Source organism: Carettochelys insculpta, chromosome 9 (assembly GCF_033958435.1).
Source record: "Carettochelys insculpta isolate YL-2023 chromosome 9, ASM3395843v1, whole genome shotgun sequence".
In the NCBI taxonomy this organism is placed as follows: domain Eukaryota; kingdom Metazoa; phylum Chordata; order Testudines; family Carettochelyidae; genus Carettochelys; species Carettochelys insculpta.
The window spans coordinates 33,488,679-33,509,389 of NC_134145.1; the positions used below are offsets into that span (position 1 = coordinate 33,488,679).

Sequence of the window (20,711 nt, forward strand, 5' to 3'; positions counted from 1 at the left end):
CATATGCATAATTTTGGAAAAAGGTATGTCCTCACCTGAAGCTGCATTTCAGTGGTCATGTTAGGCATCTTTTCTCCACCAACTGTTACAGAACAAACTGTTTGAGAATTGTGAGCCACTGCAAAAGAGGAAAAAAAACATTATAGAGCAGCAGGATGTTCCATCCAATTTTTATATTAACATCTTCATTATATTAAAATTCTAAATTGTTAAATGTGTGTATCTAGTGACTGGTCAAGAGCTAGGAATGGAAGATGCTGAATTCTAACAGAAGGTAGACCAGAGATATCTCTTATATCTCAAAAACAAAGTCCTGTGGCACCTTACAGACTTACAGATACTTTGGAGCATAAGCTTTTGTGGGAAAAGACCCGCTTTGTTAGATGCGTGACAAAGCGGGTCTTTGCCCATTAAAGCTTATGCTCCAAAATCTCTGTTAGTCCATAAGGTGCCACAGGACTTCTTGTTGTTTTTGAAGATATAGACTAACTCGGCTACCTCTCTGATACATCTTACATCTCAGTTTTCAATATGGTAGATCACTGCATTAGTAAGCTATTGTGCTGTTCTTTATAGTAAGGCTGTGTCTACAATACAAAAATAACTCTGAAGTTGAGCATCTACACACACACACACACACACACACACACACACCAACACACCCTACTTCAAAGTTTGAAATAGGGCACTACTCCATTCCTGGGAATGGAGTAAGGACTTTGCAGTTGGGCTCCCAACTTCGAAGTTAACTTGAAGTAAGGGAAAATGCATGTAGACTCTCTGCTGGCTACTTCAAAGTAGTGCCTAACTTCAAAGTTCACTCTGCAGTTAGTTCCCAGTGTAGCTGCAGACTAAGTGTTCCACATGAACTACTACTAGATAGATTTCAAAAGATAAATCTTATACTACAGTAAAACAGTTGCAGCAATAGGTCTATTATTGTAGCAGAAGACAATTTTATGAAGCTGTAAGTCACATAAAATGGAAAAACACACGAATTCCCACAACATAATCCTGTTATCCATTTTTAAACACTTTTATAATAATAGATAGTTAACACATGGAAAAAGATGGAAAGTGAAGATTCAAAGATATGATTTAGCTTGCTACTATTTAGATTTTAATTTTATGGTTTAAGCTAAGACCTCTCCATATTTTATCCATCCCCTTTCTTGGCTTCTGAAGAATGCAAGGGCAGTTCCAGAAAGTGAGGAAAACGGAATCTCTTCTTAGTACTAAATAACTTACCAGAACACTGTAACCTTATATAGAACATCCTAGTAATGGTTTAATTTTAACATCCTATTGATGTTATGAGTGAGATCTTTACTCCCACTCTAGCTGTTCATACGCAGTGAAAGGGTGAGAGGCAAAAAGATGTTCTCACAAGCCTCAGTCAGCTAAGGCTTGTGTTGTAACTGTAGCTGCATCTACACTAGGAGATAAAAATGTTATATAATAAATTCAAATACTTAATCTCGATATTATGTATTCCAATAAATTGTCCACAAAGCTTCTTGAAATTCAACCCACCTTTTCTCTGTGTCGCACCTCCGCATCCTCATTACCCCCTGCAAGTTCAACAGTGTGAGAACTGCATTGTGGGTATCTACACCCCAGAGCCTTAGTTCCGGTTGCTTGTGGGTGTTTCATATTGGAATCCCAGAATTCACTGCATCACTAACCGTGCAAAAAAAGAACTGGAGATTGCGCCATTTCCCGTGGCAGCATTCCAGAGCAAGCATAGATCCATGAATGCTTCAGTTCATAGCACAGATCCTTTCAGCAACCACAGCATCTGTCATGCAATTTGTCCTTTAATTCCAAAGTTCGATGGCGCTTGTCTATCCTGCTGCTGCTGCTGACAACGAGGATCGTGTTTTGGAACAGCAATGTGCCAACCGCAGTCCAAGAACACTGAGTTCGTGGCTGATGTGAATACGTTGATGACAGTGGAGCGCTGTTTTTGGACGGGAGAGACCAGCATGCACTGGTGGGATCACATCATTTTGGAGTCCTGGGATGAGCAGCAGTGGGTGCACAACCCTCACATGCGCAAGTCCACCTTCATGGAACTTTGTGATGCACTAGGGCCCGCTCTGAAGCGCAGCAACACCAAAATGAGGCAGGCTTTAAACAGTACAGAAGTGAGTGGCAATTGCACTGTGGAAGTTTGCAACCCCCGACAGTTACCATTCAGTGGCAAATCAGTTTGAGGTCGGCAGATCTACAGTGGGGTATGTGGTGATGGAAGTGGACCATGTGATCTGTCAGTGTCCCCCCCGGAAGACTGTGCCCCTGGGAGATGTACAGGACCTACTGGATGGCTTTGCTGCCCACGGCTTTCCTAACTGTGACAGCGCAAGAGATGGCATGCGCATCCCCATCATGGCCCCATCCCACCTGGCCTTGGAGTATGTTAATCGAAAGGGATACTCCTCCATGGTCATACACAGGTCACACAGGGGTTTTACAGACATCAACGTTGGCTGGTCAGGGAGGGTTCATGACGTGTGCATATTCCAAAATTCAGGACTGTACCAAAAGCTGCTGGATGGGATATTGTTCCCTAACCAGAAAATCAGATTGGCGCTGTGGAGATGCCCATTGTTATACTGGGTGACCCTGCTTACCTTCTGCTTCCCTGTCTGATGAAACCCTACACAGGAACCCAGGACCCCAGCAAGGAAAACTTGAATTACAGATTGAGCAGGTGCAGAATGATCATAGAATGCACCTTTGGACACTTGAAAGCGAGGTTCAGATGTTTATGGACCTGTTTGGATATTTCTGAAGCTTATGTCCCCAGCATTATTAAAGTCTGTGCTATTTTGCACAACATACGTGAAACAAGGAGGGAGACTTTCCCATCTATCTGGAATTCTGAAGCAGAAGAAATAGGCAGGGCTTACTCGCAGCCATCTACACTGCCATCCACCAGCAGCTGTGCTCAGGCTACTGTATAAGGAATGCTTTGAAAAACAGCTTTATGACTGATCCGTAACACACACCGTAACTGTGTATGTCTCTGCCAGAATGCGAATGAAGCAACTGTGCCGTAATGAATGAATGCTCTTTTTTGGTGGGAGGGGGTTAAGTTAATAAATAGAATGTTCTGTGCCTTCAGCGACCCCTGCCCTGCCCAGTTCCCTCAGCTGCAGGTCTGCTGTAGATAAGGCAGTATCACTGGGCAGCTGTGCCTAAAGTGGCATTCACCCTCCCCATACCCACCCATTTTGATTTGTCTCCCCCCGCCCCCCGGCCACACACACACACACTCCAACAGAACAAGAAATTACACTGAGCTCAAAAGAAATGATTTTATTTTGGGGGTAGGAAAGGTTTAAGTGGCTGGGAAAAGAAGCCTTCTAAAAGATGCTTGAATAGCCTTTTGCAATGGTCCTCGGGGCTGGAGCAGCAGGGTAGCCTTGCCCCCCCTCTCCATGTACAGGGACCCAGACGATGGAGAGGTTGCCCACCCACCCACCTAAGGGGACTCCGGCCAGTGGGTATCAGCTGCTGCCCTGCTGGTTTGGGAGCCCCTCTGCAACTGAAGCAAGGAGCACAAGATCTCCATCTGCTCAGTAACTGCCATTATGAGCTTTGGCACAACCTCAGTGTGCTTTGCCACAGCCTCATTCATCTTTGACAATTACTGCTCCTGCAGATCAAGCATTCACTTGTTAAAGTTTACTTGACTCTGATGCCACTCAGCTGTACGGTGACACCACTGAGCAGTGTCCTTTGTCACGTTCTTGTGTTCCGTCTGAGTGTCTTGCATGTGCTGCAGGATCATATCTTGTTTGCATTTACTGAATTTCCTGGTTTTCTCTGCAACACTGGGCACTAGGTCTGGAAAATGAAGGTTAAAATTAAGATACAATTGACATAATGTGCTTTGAAGTGCAATGAATAGGTCTTTCTGTGTATTATCAGTGAAAGTATACTTTTGAAGGACACAAGGGTTATTAAGGATGGGACAGAAGTGTCCATTTCACAATACCTCACTTGTCATCACTTCTCCAGCACATTCCTCTGTGGACATGGTAAGTTATAAGCAATTGTCCTATTTTGGTGGGAATGGGAAGGTCTGCAAAGCAGGGGCAGCCATCAGGTGTCCTGGCCAGGTGTCCTGTGGCAGTGACAAATGGACAGCTGAGTGTGGGGCTTTGATGGACAATAAAAATAATGTAAAGAAAAAAAAATCCAAAGAAAGGTTGCATGTAAAGGGACATGGGAGAGGAAAAGCACAGCAGAGGAATCCCCCGCGTGGCACAGGGGGATTGTGGAGAACTGAAAACAAATGGTGTTTGGTAAGGAAGGGAAACGGGAGGGGAAACGCCCAGCAGCCATGCAGCACCTGGGAGTCCTGCAAAATCAAAAGAAATGCTGAGGGAAGGGCCGGGGTCATGAAAAATTAAAAGAAATGCTGGTTGAAAAGTGACATGTTGGGGGCAGAAATCTCCCCCCAGAGCCTGTAAATTGTGCTGTGGGGTGGGGAATGGAGCACCCACTGGCTGCTGCAGCCCATTGTAAAGAGGCAGAAAGAATGTTGTTGTTTTTTTAAAAAAAACAAAACAAAAGAAAAACAGTTGCGAATTCCCATGCTTCCACAGGTTGCCAAAGACAACATCACCCTCCTAAACTAACAGATATGGAGAAAGAAGAGCTACTCCTGCTGTGTGACCAAAAGCCTGGAAAATTTGCTAAAATGCTCTGTGGCGCCATTACGCCAGATTGCTATCTGGTATGGCAAGGTGTGCTACCATGGCAGCCACCTGCCCAAGAATCTCATGAAAAAAATACAAGAGTGCCTGGATAAGGCCTTTGAGGAGATCTCCAAAAAGGAGCAGCGCTTCATCCCAAGAAACGTTAACACAGCAAAAAAACCTGTACCTATGCACAATCCTATAGCTATACCCACCCCAAACCCGCTTCTAGCGTGCAGAATAAAGACTCACCTGAACCGCTTGCTCCAGAGGGCTCAGGAACTGGCATGGAGGTGACCAGCGTGGAGGGGACTGGTTCCAGGTCTATGGTGAAGAGTTCCAGGCTGTCGGGAACAACTTCCTCTGTCCCTTGCTTATCGCTCCCTTCCTCCACTCCGTTGCCCGTCCTCTGGGCAATGCTGCTCCTCTGGGTTCACCCTGAACTCCATACCAGGGCCTCCGCAAGTATCATAATTCAGTCTGTGTCCCGTGGTGGGGTCACGCCCTATGAGCATGTGGAGTTGTTGATAATAGCGGCAGGTCCGTGGAGCCGACCCTGACCGCTGGTTGTCTTACCAGACTTTTTGATAGGCCTGACGGAGTTCTTTAACCTTCACCCGGCACCGTACAGAGCCCTGGGAGTACCTCGGGCGTTCATCTCACACACCGTCTGATCATAGATGTCCACGTTTCTCTTGACTACCCAAAGTCTCTTTGCCACCGACTGGTCTCCCCAAATGGCAATGAGAGCCAGAATCTCCTGGAGGGTCTAAGCTGGGGCTCTCTTGCGAGCCTGAAAAGTGCTAGTCAGATCACTACGCTGAGTGCTCATGACTACCAATGTGGTGTGATGGCCACCTATGCGGTGCAACACGATGGGCAAAGGGATTTTTCATAATGGACGCCCTTTTTATTTGCAGGGCTGGGCCGCTAAATTCCGATTGAAATTTTAATTTAAATTCAAATTCAATCCTAACTTTGCAGGCTTACTTTGACCTTCTTCCTGCACACCTGACAGCAGTGCACAATGAAGCAGCCATACTTGGAGGGTCACCACGTAGCTTTGTGGAATACATATGGGACACTTATGGAAGCTAACGAATTCGAATTAAGGACATGGTACTTCCACACTAGCCTTGATTCGAGATTTTAAATTTCAGATAGACACTATATCCAACCTGTAATATAGATATTCTGTAATCGGCAATAAACTCAATAAATTGAGTTAACAGTACTACATGTGAAAACGGTCACATTTTAATATCAAGCTAAAGCCTTGAAATTCGAATTTATCTCGGAGTGTAGACGCAGCCTGAGTAACACAACCACAAGCTGTCTTTAGGGGAACTTCTCATAAGCCCTCTTCTAGGGGGCACACTGGGCTGAGACCACAGCACTGCTGAGATTGCAGGTACCACAGCAGGCATGGGCACACAGGGCTGTTTACATTGCATCAGAGACCAGGGAGCATTGCAAGCTCAGATGTGCACAATGGGGGCTCAAAGCCACCTTGGTTCCCACTTCTGTTGAGCCTAACAGAATCTCACACTACGGCTATGTCTACGCTAAAAGCATCTGTCTATAGACATTACTGTTGACAGGGAAATCTCGACAGAACTTCTGTCGACAGTTTGTATTTACACACAACTTGCCTTGGCAACAGAGAACTGCCAGACTGCACTACCCCCGGTGTCAGAAAGTGGAATGGCAGCTCTTTAAAGAGGGCTGCCCAGCAACCAGAATTCCTCTCTGTCGACAGACGTGTCTACGCTGCACTTCTGTCGACAGATTGCTGTGTCTCAAATTTCTCAGGGATAATACTGTCAAGGCAAATGCAGAGTTCTGTCAAGACGCTGTTGACAGAATGCTGTAAGTGCATAGATGCTCCCTGAGTTATGTCGACAAAGCTCTCTAGTGTAGACACAGCCTATATGTCAAATACAGCAAAAATCCAGTAGTTCACATACCTCCCCTACTACTCCAAATACAAAGTAGCAGCCCAGAGCACATTCTGAATGTCTACATGAATTATCTCTGAATCACCTGTTTTTCAATTAGCTTCTGTAAGGCGTACATATATGTACACTTGGAAGTAAAAACAGACCCTGAAATAATGGCTATTTTAATTGCTAGATAATTCAAATTGGATGAGAAACTTGAAGAAAACCTAGTAATAAAAACAAAGCCCACAAATTTGGCTTCTGCCCCCCATAACATTATGAAAGCAGTTTTGCTGTCTCTTGATAAGTACAATATCTACTGGGTTGTTATGTCACCATTTCAAACCCAACATATTTTATATACTTTCTCTAAAATGCAACCTCCAGAGTACTTGTGAACACTCACTTTTCTCACACAATTTCCATATCTGAAGAATCCAAATGATAATACACTAAACTCTGTCTTAACTGGCATTCTCTCATCTGGAATTCTCAAATAAATGGCATTTAAACCATGAGTAAGTTTTAGTTACGTTTTCCATAAGTACAGCATAGTGAAAGTAAATACAAATACAGCAAATACACTATGGCTACGTCTACACGTGAAGCCAACATCGAAATAGGCTATTTCGATGAATAACGTCTACACATCCTCCAGGGCTGGCAACGTCGATGTTCAACTTCGACATTGCGTGGCACCACATCGAAATAGGCGCTGCGAAGGTACGTCTACACGCCAAAGTAGCACACATCGAAATAAGGGTGCCAGGCACAGCTGCAGACAGGATCACAGGGCGGACTCAACAGCAAGCCGTTCCCTTAAAGGGCCCCTCCCAGACACAGTTGCACTAAACAACACAAGAGCCACAGAGCCGACAACTGGTTGCAGACCCTGTGCATGCAGCATGGATCCCCAGCTGCCGCAGCAGCAGCCAGAAGCCCTGGGCTAAGGGCTGCTGCCCACGGTGACCATAGAGCCCCGCAGGGGCTGGAGAGAGAGCATCTCTCAACCCCCCAGCTGATGGCCGCCATGGAGGACCCGGCAATTTCGACGTTGCGGGACGCGGATCGTCTACATGGTCCCTACTTCGACATTGAACGTCGAAGCAGGGCGCTATTCCGATCCCCTCATGAGGTTAGCGACTTCGACGTCTCACCGCCTAACGTCGAAGTTAACTTCGAAATAGCGCCCGACGCGTGTAGCCGCGACGGGCGCTATTTCGAAGTTAGTGCTGCTACTTCGAAGTAGCATGCACGTGTAGACACAGCTTATATGTTTACCGTGTACAAGACTACTGCTATTGGTAAATAAAGTACCCTGCATACATTTTTGTTTGTTTTTTTAATATCTAATTTTTTTTCTTTAGTGTTATGCATTACTGGGTATACCTCTCTATTACCTAGAATATTTGAATATCCAGTAAGCACCTGGTCCTGGATATGAAAGAATTTACTGTAATGGAAATAACCAACCTCGTCTATTTTCCTTTTTACTCTTTATTTCTGCTTCATAATGTGTTTTTGACATATTAAGTCCTGTGTGCAAAGGCTTTAAGAAATTTTGCTCGATCTTGTTAAGTTCGGTCCATATACCAATCTGTTCAAATTGGAAAAGAAAAAAATGTTAGAAATGAGATTTTATCACAAAAGTGCAACACTAAGCTTTAGAACAGTGGTTTTCACCTGGTGTGCCATGACACACTAACTTGCCATGAGAACTGTCCACGTTTGCCAGCCACCTCCACACTCCCTCCACCACTGCAAACAATTAACTGCTGAAATTTTCAGTGGTTACTCGATTACTCAACATCTGTAGCCTGGCACACATTCACTTGCCCGCCTCTTTTTTGACCTATTGAAGATGGTGTATTCTGTGGTGAATTTGAAACATTAATGCATTTGATCCTTATTTATCTTGTTGTATGCATTTACTGTCTCTCTAATAAGACTGTAACCAAAGTAAATGTAAGTAAATGTGATGTTTATGAGCAGTCAATTCAGATGAAAAAAGTGGTTGTCCCATGGAATTTTTTGTCTCATTGAAGTGTACCGTGTCACCGAAAGCGTTGGGAACCACTGTTTTGGAAGACAATTTTTGTCCTGACTATTTTTAAAGCACAAATTACTGTTCCAGAAAGGAAGAGGATTTATACTCATCCCACTTCACTGACTTTCATGTTTAAGCTGTTGAATCCCCATAACTTCCTTTGCCCTTCTCCAGCAGCATTTACACTCCTTATAAACCAGGCTTGAAAATATTCTAAAAACTGTGTTGTTAGCACTGCACTACTAAGACAGAAATACATTGTATGCTTCACCCTGTTGTGAATGAAAATGTAGCCAACGTAAACAAACAGGTGCTGAAGTCTGTAGCAAGTTTCCAGTAAGCTAAAATGGAGTCTTTTACTGAAAATTATGCCATCAGAACTGTAGTCCTTGTTTTATTTCTGTATTCATGTTAATTACACTAGCAACATTTTCAAGAGAAAACAATGTATTTGTTGTTTGCCTGTTGCTGAGGCGTTATTGAGAGGGGGCGAGAGGACTCTGACTAGAGGCATCCTCTAATCAGGATACAGGAAGAGCAGACTGGCAATGGGGTTATGCTGCCTGACGAAGATAAAGAAGCTGGTAGCAGAAGGGAGGGAAGTGATCCTAACTTTTTGTCTGGTGGTACTAGCTGTCTACCTAGAGGGGGACTATGTGGGAATCCACCTGATGGGCCAGAAGTGATCCTGGGTGTAGGTGAAACACAGGAGTTGGTTGTGGCTCAAGGGAGCAGTGCCCCTGTGGAGCCAGACAAGGGTGAGTTGTTGTTTGGGGGAGCTCTTAAGGAAGAGAATTGCCCTGAAATTTTCCTGAGCAGTCTGTGGGGGCTGTGGAAAATGGAAGTGAGGTGAAGGAGAGTGAATAGGAAAGTTGCTTGTTTGTTAGAGACAGAGCCAGCCCTTTGCCTGTGGAGAAGTTTGTTTCAGCTCCTGATGGCCAGGACCTACCTGAGTGTGAAACCACTGGCTGTGCTCTGGAAGGGTCTATAGGGTAAAGGCAGTGTAAAGGTTTCTCAGCAATTGGAAGTTGGTCCAGGTAAAGTGAAAACTACCAGGGAATGTGAGCAGCCCTGTGATAACCAAGTGAAACAGCTGCACAGTCAGTCAATCTCTATAGGATGCAGGAGAGAGCGAGATATTCCCCATCTTCAGATGCTGAACGCTTAAATTGCTGGAGAAGAGGAAGGCTGAGCTTTTGTCATGTAGGATGAGGATAAAAGTACCGTACACTAAAACATTTACCCAGTGTTGCCTGCGTCCTTCAGGGCAGAGAGCCAGGAATGGTGGGGAGTGCAGGAGACAGGGCTGCGGGCAGGGGGGTGAGGTGGGGCTCAGGGCACTGGATGAGAGGGGCAGAAAGCAGGACAGAAGGTGATGGGTACAAGAATCAGGGCAGGGGTTTGGGAGGTGAGGGCTCAGGGGCTAAACTGCCTGGGGAAAGCACATATTCTTTCATTTGTTCTTGCAGGCTGGCTGGAAGTGACTTGATATTTTTGTGGGGAGTAAATAAGCCTTGGACTCCTGTCCCACTTATCGTGCTAGTAATTCCAACAATGGATAAGCACTATACCAGTACATTTCTGCAAAAATGATTAGCAATAAGTTATTATTCCAGATTTCAGAGTTAACAGCCTATTAAGATAATTGGGGAAGTTATCCTGACTACTCCAGGTGGTCTCTCTGCATGTTAACATAGACAATATTTCTGATAAACACTTGGAAAGTTAACTCTTTTTCCCTCCTTCATTTTTTTAAAACAAAAGTTCAAATTCTGTGGCAATTTTCATGCACATACAATACATGAGATCTTTTTTGTAGAATCATAGGAATGGAGGTGAACTTGAGAGATCATCAAGCCCAGTCCCCTGCACTCATGGCACGACCAAGCACCATCTAGACCATCCCTAACATGTGTTTGTCTAATCTCTTCTTAAAAAAACCTCCAACAATGGAGATTTCACAACCACTCTAGGCAATTTAACCAACCCCTTGACAATTAGAAAGCTCTTCCGAATGTCCAACCTCCCTTGCTGCAATTTAAGACCGTTGCTTCTTGTGCTATCATCAGAGGTTAAGGAGAATAATTTTTCTCTTTCTCCTCTTTCTTGAAACCTGTTATGTCCCATCTGCCTTGTCTTTTCTAGACTAAACAAACCCAGTTCTTTCAATCTTCCCTCACAGGTCAGGTTTTCTAGAATTTATCATTTTTGTTGCTCTTCTCTGGACCGTCTCCATTTGTCCACATCTTTCCTGAAATGTATCACCCAGAACTGGACGCAATACTCCACTTGAGGTTTAATCAGTTCAGAGTAGAGTAGAAAGATTACTTCTTGTGTAATGCTCACAACACTCTTGTTAATACGTCACAGAATGATGCTTTTTTTTTTTTTTGCAACACTTTTGGCTCATATTTAGCTTGTGGACCACTATGACTCCCAGATCCTTTTCTGCAGCACTCCTTCCTAGGCTATCATTTCCCATTTTGTAAGTGTGCAACTGACCGCTTCTTCTTAAGCAAGGTACTCTGCATTTGTCCTGATTGAACTATAGCCTATTTACCTCAGATCATTTCTCTAGTTTCTCCAGATCATTTTTAATGATAATCCTACCCTTCAAAGTACTTGCAACCGTTCCCAGCTTGGTTTCATACTACACTTTGTCAGTTTATATTGCATCTTGTAGGAGGTGCCTTATGGATATGTAATTGAATGAGAACTGCCCCAAAAACTGAACTTCTAAATTCTATCCCAGTGGATGTGGCTCCCCGAATGTGTAAACATCACCTGTACACACACACTTTTTTTTTTTTTCTTTTTTTAAATTTTGCTCCTGTTGCCACATAGAACCAACATTGCTAAGAAAACGTGCTGTGTTCTAATCTAATTCAAATATGTACAGAAGTGATAGCTAAGTAAAAGGGGAATAAGAACAACACAGGAAATTACAGGCCAGTCAGCCTAACTTCTGTGCCAGGAAAGGTAATGGAGCAGGTAGTTAAAGAAGTCATCTGCAAGCACTTGGAAGGTAGTAAAGTGATAGGGAACAGCCAGCATGGTTTTGTAAAAAACAAATCATGTCAAACCAACCTGATAGCTTTTTTTGACACGATAACGAGACTCATAGATAAGGGAGAAGCAGTGGATGTGGTATACCTAGACTTTAGTTAAGCATTTGATATGGTCTCGCATAATATTCTTATCGACAAACTAGGCAAGTCCAACTTAAATAGCGCTGCAATAAGGTGGGTGCATAACTGGCTGGCTAATAGTACCCAGAGAGTAGTTGTTAATGGTGCTCAATCCTGCTGGAAAAGCATAACAAGTGGGGTTCTGCAGGGGTCTGTTTTGGGACCTGTTCTGTTCAATATCTTCATTAACGATTTGGATATTGGCATAGAAAGTACGCTTATTAAGTTTGCAGATGATACCAAGCTGGGAGGGGTTGCAACTACCTTGGAGGATAGGGTCATAATTCAGAATGATCTAGATAAATTGGAGAAATGGTCTGAAGTAAACAGGATGAAGTTTAATAAAGATAAATCTAAGGTGCCGCACTTAGGAAGGAATAATCTGTTTCACACCTACAGAATGGGAAAAGACTGTCTAGGAAGGAGTACAGCAGAAAGGGACGTAGGGGTTCTAGTAGATCACAAGTTAAATATGAGTCAACAGTGTGATGCTGTTGCAAAAAAAGCAAACATGATTCTGGGATGCATTAGCAGGTGTGTTGTGAACAAGACACGAGAAATCATTCTACCGCTCTACTCTGCGCTGGTTAGGCCTCAGCTGGAATATTGTGTCCAGTTCTGGGCACCCCAATTCAAGAAAGATGTGGAGAAATTAGAGAAGGTCCAGAGAAGAGCAACTAGAATGATAAAAGGTCTGGAGAACATGACTTATGAAGAAAGGCTGAAAGAATTGGGCTTGTTTAGCTTTGAAAAAAGAAGACTGAGGGGGGACATGATAGCGGTTTTCAGATATCTTAAAGGGTGTCATAAGGAGGAAGGAGAAAACTTGTTCTTCTTGGCCTCTGAGGAGAGAACAAGAGGCAATGGACTTAAGCTGCAGCAAGGGAAGTTTAGGTTGGACATGAGGAAAAAGTTCCTAACTGTCAGGGTGGTAAAGTACTGGAATAAGTTGCCAAGGGAGGTTGTGGAATCTCCCTCGCTGGAGATATTTAAGAACAGATTAGATAGATGTCTATCAGGGATGGTGTAGATAGTGGTCGGCCCTGCCATCGGGGCAGGGGACTGGACTCGATGGCCTCTCGAGGCCCCTTCCGGTCCTAGTGTTCTATGATTCTAAGTACTCAGTACAAAGCCAGATTCTGCCATAAGCTAACACCATGAAACTCTGCTTTATGGGTGCACTGAGATGGTCATTGTATAAGCAACCCCTAATCTGAGGGGCTTGCAATTTAAAGACAAACAATTGAAGGGTAAGGGACGGGGATGCAATATACTAGCAAATGAACATGGTCCTGGTTTGGGACCACTCGTTAGTTATGTGTCTATACGTATGGGTATATAGCTGGGTTGATTTTTTTTTTAAATAGCAAAAGGCAGAATTTGATCTGCAGTATCTGTGTTTGATGATGTTGCATGAGCCTGAAAAAATGTGATTTGACTATCAAATCCAGGTAGCATATCAAATTCCGCTGGTACTTAGGAAAAGTATGTATGGTAAACTTAGCAAACTGAATGCTGAAGTCATTGAAAATAACATGAAAGATTACAACTGGGGCCAGCTAAGACCTTTCTTTCAAAACTTTTCAACAGAACTTTTTTAACTAGACAATTTTTCACAAAGTGAAACTGACTTTGTTTCAAAAAATTGATGACAAAAACTGAAAACTTCTGAGAACTTCTGCCACTGTGCCTCATGGGAATTGTAGTTCCGATTCCTCATGCCCCTACTATTTTCTGGCATGGGATTCCCAGCTGGACTGCATTTCTGATGATTACTGTCTAATTGCACACACAGTCTGCCTCACTTGATAACAATAGTGTGTAACTGGAGGCCACATATGGTCTGAAGACTGATGGTGAACTACAGAATTATAAAGTTCTTAAAATCTCCTTCCCCAGCTTAAGCTCCCCCAAGTGGGGTGGCCATGCTGTTTCCTATAAAGAGCTGCACAGGGGCTCATGGCTGCAGCAGTAAGAAATATCTCTCCCCAAGCCCTGAAGCTGCCAGGGTTGGTAGGGAGGAGTCCTTCCCTTCCTGCCAGCCCCTGCATGGAGCAGCTGCAGCCAAGGGAAAGGGGCCCTCATCAGTGTCCTCAGGAGGGAGCTGCCCAGGTAAGCCCAAGCCCTAACCATCTGCCCCATTTTATGCCTCCTGCACCAGACCAAGCATCCCAAGCCCTCATTCCCAGTCTCACCCCACAGCCCCACACCCATAGCCTAGAGCATGTACTCCCTCCTGCACACCAACCCGTAGCCCCAAGTCCTTCTCCAAACCTGGAGTCCCATCCTACACCCCAAACCCCTCATTCCCAGTCCCACCCCAGAGCCAGCACTCCCAGCCAGGACCTTTTTACCCCCACCCTCTGCCCCAGCCCTGAACTCCTGCCCACACTCAGAATCCCTAGATCCCACTCTTTCCCACAAATTTTGTCGTGTGCACCAATACTAAGGTGATGGATCACCTCTGTGTTGCACATCACCTTCACGGAGGTGCACATAAGAAAATTCCAACCACTTAGGGTTGGAAAAATACAAGAGGGAACACTGTCCCCCCCACTCTATTAAAGTGACATATATTAAGATGCTAAACTTCAGGTTCCAGTATTTTGGTTGGGAATACTACATATTGCATGTACTGGTGTGTAGACTTTGGTGAAACCATTATTATATGAATAGTGAAACAAATGGAATTTCTTAAATGGTCACTGAGATGCTCTCAGCCCATGTGCCTGCTCATGTTAGAGTTCCCATGTGTCAACTAAACATTGACAAACACATGAACACTTGTGAGCTGCTGCATTAATCTCACTTATAACATCCGTATCCCATATTGTTAAGTAATGTTTGAGTGGTTTGACCCTCAGTGACTGTGCAAATCACCAGCTAGGAGAAAGATGTTAGCATGAAGGGCTTATAACAGAGTACTGTGCCATGTTAAAGTGGGCAAAAATATTTGTTGTTCTGCTCTTCCCATTGCCCACCTGTGAATATGACTCATGCAAGTGGATTCCTCCTATTAGCTGAGTTTGCAACTCAGAGCATATGGCAAGAAAGGAACTAAAATTCCCAACAAGAAGAAGTTGATTATCTTTAAGTTACACGGATTCAGGGGAGTGTGCATGAAGGGGAGTGTTTCTAGACGTAAGCAAAAGACCCCCAGCCACATCGCTTGGCTTAGCCCTAAAGGACACACAAAATTTCCTGATTACAGAAGCTTGTATTCACTTTTGAAACTTAGAATCGTAACTCTCTGGTTTTATTTTATCAATCTACAAGAATTGTCTTTGGTGCAAGATTAAACTGCAATTAATCTGGGGTGAGTGACTGCTACTGTGCAAGTAGGAATAACCTGATTGTTGCTTAGAACAAACAAGAACTCCTGGGGCACCTTATAGACTAACAGATATTTTGGAGCATAAGCTTTCGCGGGCAAAGTCCCCTTTGCCCACGAAAGCTTATGCTCCAAAATATGTTAGTCTATAAGGTACCCCAGGAGTTCTTGTTGTTCTTGAAGATACAGACTAACAAGTCTACCTCTCCGATACTGATTATTGCTGTGAGATTCTTGGTGTAAGTAACCATCTATCACAGAGTAGCCTCACCGGGGTAGCAAGACAGATGAGCGTACCTGAGCAAAATATCTGATTTCATATTATGGCTACTACAGTGCCTGAGGAGTTTACACCTAGTTTAAACTAATTTGGGATTTTGGCATTGGTTCCAAACATTCTGCACTGAGGTTGGCATTCTTGAATCACTACAGGCAGCATGAGTCATGCCCCTTTAATGATACATGCAACTAACTTAGAACCTGAAAGGTGGGCAATGAACTTTTCCCCATCTTTAGGTTCCTATATAAAGGGAATTATGAAAAATCAGGGAAATAAGGAAATCTAGTTTTAAAGGAAGTTTTGGTTTGGTTTTTTTTTAAATTAGGAATAGTTTTAAAAATAAGGCCTTTGTTATTAACCTTGACACCTAGCTGATAAAAGCTGTTGAATTGTATGAATTACAGGGTTTTGGGGTATCTAATGATTTGGAGAAAAGAGTAGGACTTGCCTTTGTTATGGGATTTTCAGTAACAGAGTATAGTAAGAAAATTAAACGTATAAAATTCCAATAGGTCTTCAGTACTGCAGCTAAATGGTGAGGCTATGGCACTTAAAGAAATCAATAGTTCAGCTGCTCAGAAATACAACCTGATGTTAAGCCAGTTGTGGAATTTAAATTGCTTCCCTGCCTACCTAAGAACTTTTATCCATTTAGATGCAGCTGGATGGAAGTGCATAGCAAAACAAATCAAATCAGTCAGAAAATATTACACTGAAAGGATGCTACACTGGCTGAATAATAAGTCTGGTCCAGGTTGATCTGAAATAGCATAGCCAATAACAAATACCGGTGACAGCTTCAGATGAGAGACATGAAAAATAATTCAAGTGCTTTCTGATAAAGCCAAAGAGTTCAAAACATTTCTGACACTGTAAAAATCTTGCTTTAAAGTGGATTAAAAACCTCCATCAATTGTGTGATTATAAACAGCAAGAATCCAGTTTACAGAGGTGCATAGTTTCTGCATTTCAGGTATCAAAAATTGTTTGACAATTCCAACCTATCCCCTAGGTCAGGGGTCTGCAGCCTGTGGCTCTGGAACTGCATGTGGCTCCTTAATGACAAATGCAAGAAGTATGGGTAATAAGCAGGAAGAACTGGAAGTGCTAATAACTAAATACAACTATGACATTGTTGGCATCACGGAAACTTGGTGGGATAATACATATGATTGGTATGTTGGTACTGAAGGGTACAGCCCACTTAGGAAGGACAGACAGGGAAAGTGGGGAGGTGTTGCCTTATATATTAAAAATGTACACATTTGGACTGAGGTGGAGATGGACACAGGAGATGGACATGTTGAGAGTCTCTGGGTTAGACTAAAAGGGGTAAAAAACAAGGGTGATGTCCTGCTAGGAGTCTACTACAGGCCACCTACGCAGGTGGAAGAGGGTTAATGACTACTTTGTTTCGGTCTTCAGTGAGAAGTCTGATGAAGGAATGCCTAATATAGTGAATGCTACTGGGATAGGGGTAGGGTTAGAAGTTGAAATAAAAAAACAACAAGTTAAAAATCACTTAGAAAAATTAGGTGTCTGCAAGTCACCAGGGCCTGATGAAATGCATCCTAGAATCCTCAAGGAGCTGAGAGAGGAGGTATCTGAGCCTTTAGCTATCATCTTTGGAAAATCATGGGAGACAGGAGAGATTCCAGAAGACTGGAAAAGGGCAAATATACTGCCCATCTATAAAAAGGGGAATAAGAATAACTCAGGAAACTACAGACCAGGCAGCTTAACTTCTGTGCCAGGAAAGACAATGGAGTAGGTAATTAAAGAAATCATCTGCAGGCACTTGGAAGGTGGTAAGGTGATGGGGAAGAGCCAGCATGGATTTGTAAAGAACAAATCATGTCAAACTAATCTGATAGCTTTCTTTGATAGGATAACGGGCCTTGTGGATAGGAGAGAAGCGGTAGATGTGGTATACTTAGACTTTAGTAAAGCATTTGATATGGTCTTGCATGATATTCTTATAAAAAAACTAGGCAAATACAATTTAGATGAGGCTACTGTAAGGTGGGTGCATAACTGGCTGGATAACTGTACTCAGAGTACTAAGAGAGAGTAAGCCGTGCTAGTCTATACACTATCAAAACAAAAAGCAGTCAAGTAGCACTTTAAAGACTAGCAAAATAGTTTATTAGGTGAGCTTTCGTGGGACAGACCCACTTCTTCAGACCATAGCCAGACCAGAACATACTCAATATTTAAGACACGGAGAACCAAAAACAGCAAGCAAGGAGGACAAATCAGACAAAAGACAATCAAGGTGAGCAAATCAGAGAGTGGAGGGGTGGGGGGGAAGGTCAAGAATTAGATTGAGCCAAGTATGCAGACGAGCCCCTGTAGTGACTCAGAAAGTTCCCATCACGATTTAAACCATGTGTTAATGTGCCGAATTTGAATATAAAAGTCAGCTCATTCTTAACGGTTCTCAATCCTTTTGGAAAAGTATAACAAGTGGGGTTCCGCAGGGGTCTGTTTTAGGACCGGTTCTGTTCAACATCTTCATTAACGATTTAGATATTGGCATAGAAAGTACGCTTATTATGTCTGCAGATGATACCAAGCTGGGAGGGGTTTGTAGCCAGACAGAATCCCTCTGCTCTACTCCATCTTGCCTGCCCCTCTTAGGTGCCACAGAGCACACAGCACAAAGAAACAGCACAGTCTTGGAATGTTTTGAGAGCACACTGTCTGCTGGTGCCTCACAAACACAGATGTGCTATGTCAGCATGACCCTGGACTGAAGAATACAGATAAGAGGGCTAACGGCCTAGCCAACGACCTCAGGGCTTTAAGCTGCCCTTGGCTGGTATTGATAATTGATCCGCCCACACTTTGGTCCCAGGAGGGGAATTTTACTGCCCGTGTGAAAGTTTGCCCCATTTCTATAAATTTAGTTCTCTCTGTCCTTACAAGTGTAACTGCTTTGTAAGCGCTGGCGTCACAAAGACGAACCAGTACAATTGGTACCTTGAGATAAGGAAGAACCTGTGCCGCAAGTGGGTATAAAGAGGGCCTGGCAGCCTACTCTAACTGAGCTCCAATTTCCTGTGCCTGCCGGTCGGGTAAGGTTATTGCCTCCCGAGGATTTAGGGGACGCTTTCCTCGTCTGTTCTTCCCAAGGGATTCAGTGAATGACACTGGCTATGCTGGAGTCGAAGGATGCATGGGTGAGAATTATACCTGCAATGTTTTTTTTTTGTGCACATTTAATAGTAAGAGCTCTTTAGTCTGAGGCATCCGGTCCTCAAATGGGTAACTTTCTCCAACTGACATGTCATTTGTATCATCCTACTAGTAGTTAAGTAAATAGAGCAATAACAGTGTAACCATTAAGATTTTTATCTAACTCTTCTTGCAACTGTAACCATTAAGACTTTATATAATTCTGTAACCATTAAGATTTTCATTTCTGCTTTGTAATAAATAGCAACCATATTTAAGCTTCAGCCTGACTCCTTCTAGTTGCTGTAACTCGGCCAAACACAAAACAAAGAACCTTAGCCAGTTTGGCTACACTCAGCCTGGTCAGTGGTAAGGTGCAGTAAAAGCTGGGCGCTGAGTCGTGCTGCCTCCATGGAGCAGACTCTTGGGGCACCCGTCAGCCTCACTGACTGCCCACTGCGAAGGGACAGTCTGTCCTAGCAGTTAAAGTTTCGGGCCGTTCTAGCAGCTAAAGACTTGGATGTAAAATAGGCTCACAGACCACTCATTACCTGGCCATCGGCTGACAGGCTTGCAACTGTTTTGGAGGATAGAGTCATAATTCAAAATGATCTGGATAAATTGGAGAAATGGTCTGAGGTAAACAGGGTGAAGTTTAATAAGGACAAATGCACAGTGCTCCACTTGGGAAGGAACAATCAGTTTCACACATACAGAACGGGGAGAGACTGTTTAGGGACGACTACAGCAGAAAGGGATCTAGGGGTTATAGTGGACCACAAGCTAAATATGAGTCAACGGTGTGATGCTGTTGCAAAAAAAGCAAACATGACTCTGGGATGCATTAACAGGTGTGTTGTGAACAAGACACAAGAAATCCTTCCACTCTGCTCTGTGCTGGTTAGGCCTCAGCTAGAGTATTGTGTCCTGTTCTGGGCACCACAGTTCAAGAAAGATGTGGGGAAATTAGAGAGGGTCCAGAAAAGAGTGACAAGAATGATTAAGGGTCTGGAGAATGTGACCTATGAAGAAAGGCAGAAAGAATTGGGCTTGTTTAGTTTGGAAAAGAGAAGATTGAGGGGCGACATGATAGCAGTTTTCAGGTATCTAAAAGGGCGTCATAAGGAGGATGGAGAAAACTTGTTCTCTTTGGCCTTTGAGGATAGAACAAGAGGCAATGGACTTAAACTGCAGCAAGGGAGGTTTGGGCTGGACATTAGGAAAAAGTTCTTAACTGTCAGGGTCTTCAAACAGTGGAATAAATTGCCAAAGGAGATTGTGGAATCTCCATCGCCGGACATACTTAAGAACAGTTTAGATCGATGTCTATCAGGGATGGTTTAGACTGTGCTTGGTCCTGCCATGAGAGCAGGGGGCTGGACTTGATGGCCCCTCAAGGTCCCTTCCAGTCCTATATTCTATGATTCTTTGTGGTTCCTGACGCCATAAATGCAAAGTTAAAAAAACCACCAAACCCCACACCTGATTATTTTCAATAAATGGTGAACATCTGAAAACCCCAAAATGAACAACTCATATCTAAATAGCAAACAATGTGTGATCTTGAAATGTTGGATATCTCCCCCTAGCATCCTCCAGAGAGAGAGAGAAGGTTCAGGAGTGAAAGTCAGGATGACAGTGATCCAAACAGACAAGTAAAATGTGAGGAAACAGAACATGTAAAAAGTTTGTGAACGTCCTGCAGCAAACATGTATCGCATTACAAATCATTGTGTGCACACTGCTCTTAAAAATAGGGGTTTCAAAAAGTATGGTTTGACATTATTTATTAAGGACTGTCTTGTATTCACATGCACTGTGGCTCTTGAATTACTGAGTTATTTATCAAATTGAAAAAATGGCTCTTCTTGCCATTTTGGTTGATGACTCCTGCCCTAGGTTAATACTGAAATGGATATAAAAATGTTACTATTTAGGGTTTTTTTTATTATTTCCATTTCTGTTATGACAACACAATAGGCTGGAGATTTTCACTTATTTATATTAAAAATTTCCAAATTATTTGCATTCAAACATCA

General features: G+C 43.4%; 1 protein-coding gene across 2 annotated transcripts in view; it reads right to left on the reverse strand.

Moving 5' to 3' along the window:
• GLMN (glomulin, FKBP associated protein) overlaps positions 1-20,711 on the reverse strand; it is a 58,727-nt gene that overhangs the window by 5,176 nt on the left and 32,840 nt on the right. For both annotated transcript variants that reach the window (XM_075002434.1, XM_075002435.1), the window contains exons 17-18: positions 8,123-8,246; positions 36-118 (exon numbers count right to left, since the gene is read on the reverse strand). In XM_075002434.1, coding sequence (XP_074858535.1) covers positions 36-118; positions 8,123-8,246 — 207 coding nt within the window. The remainder of the gene's footprint in view (positions 1-35; positions 119-8,122; positions 8,247-20,711) is intronic.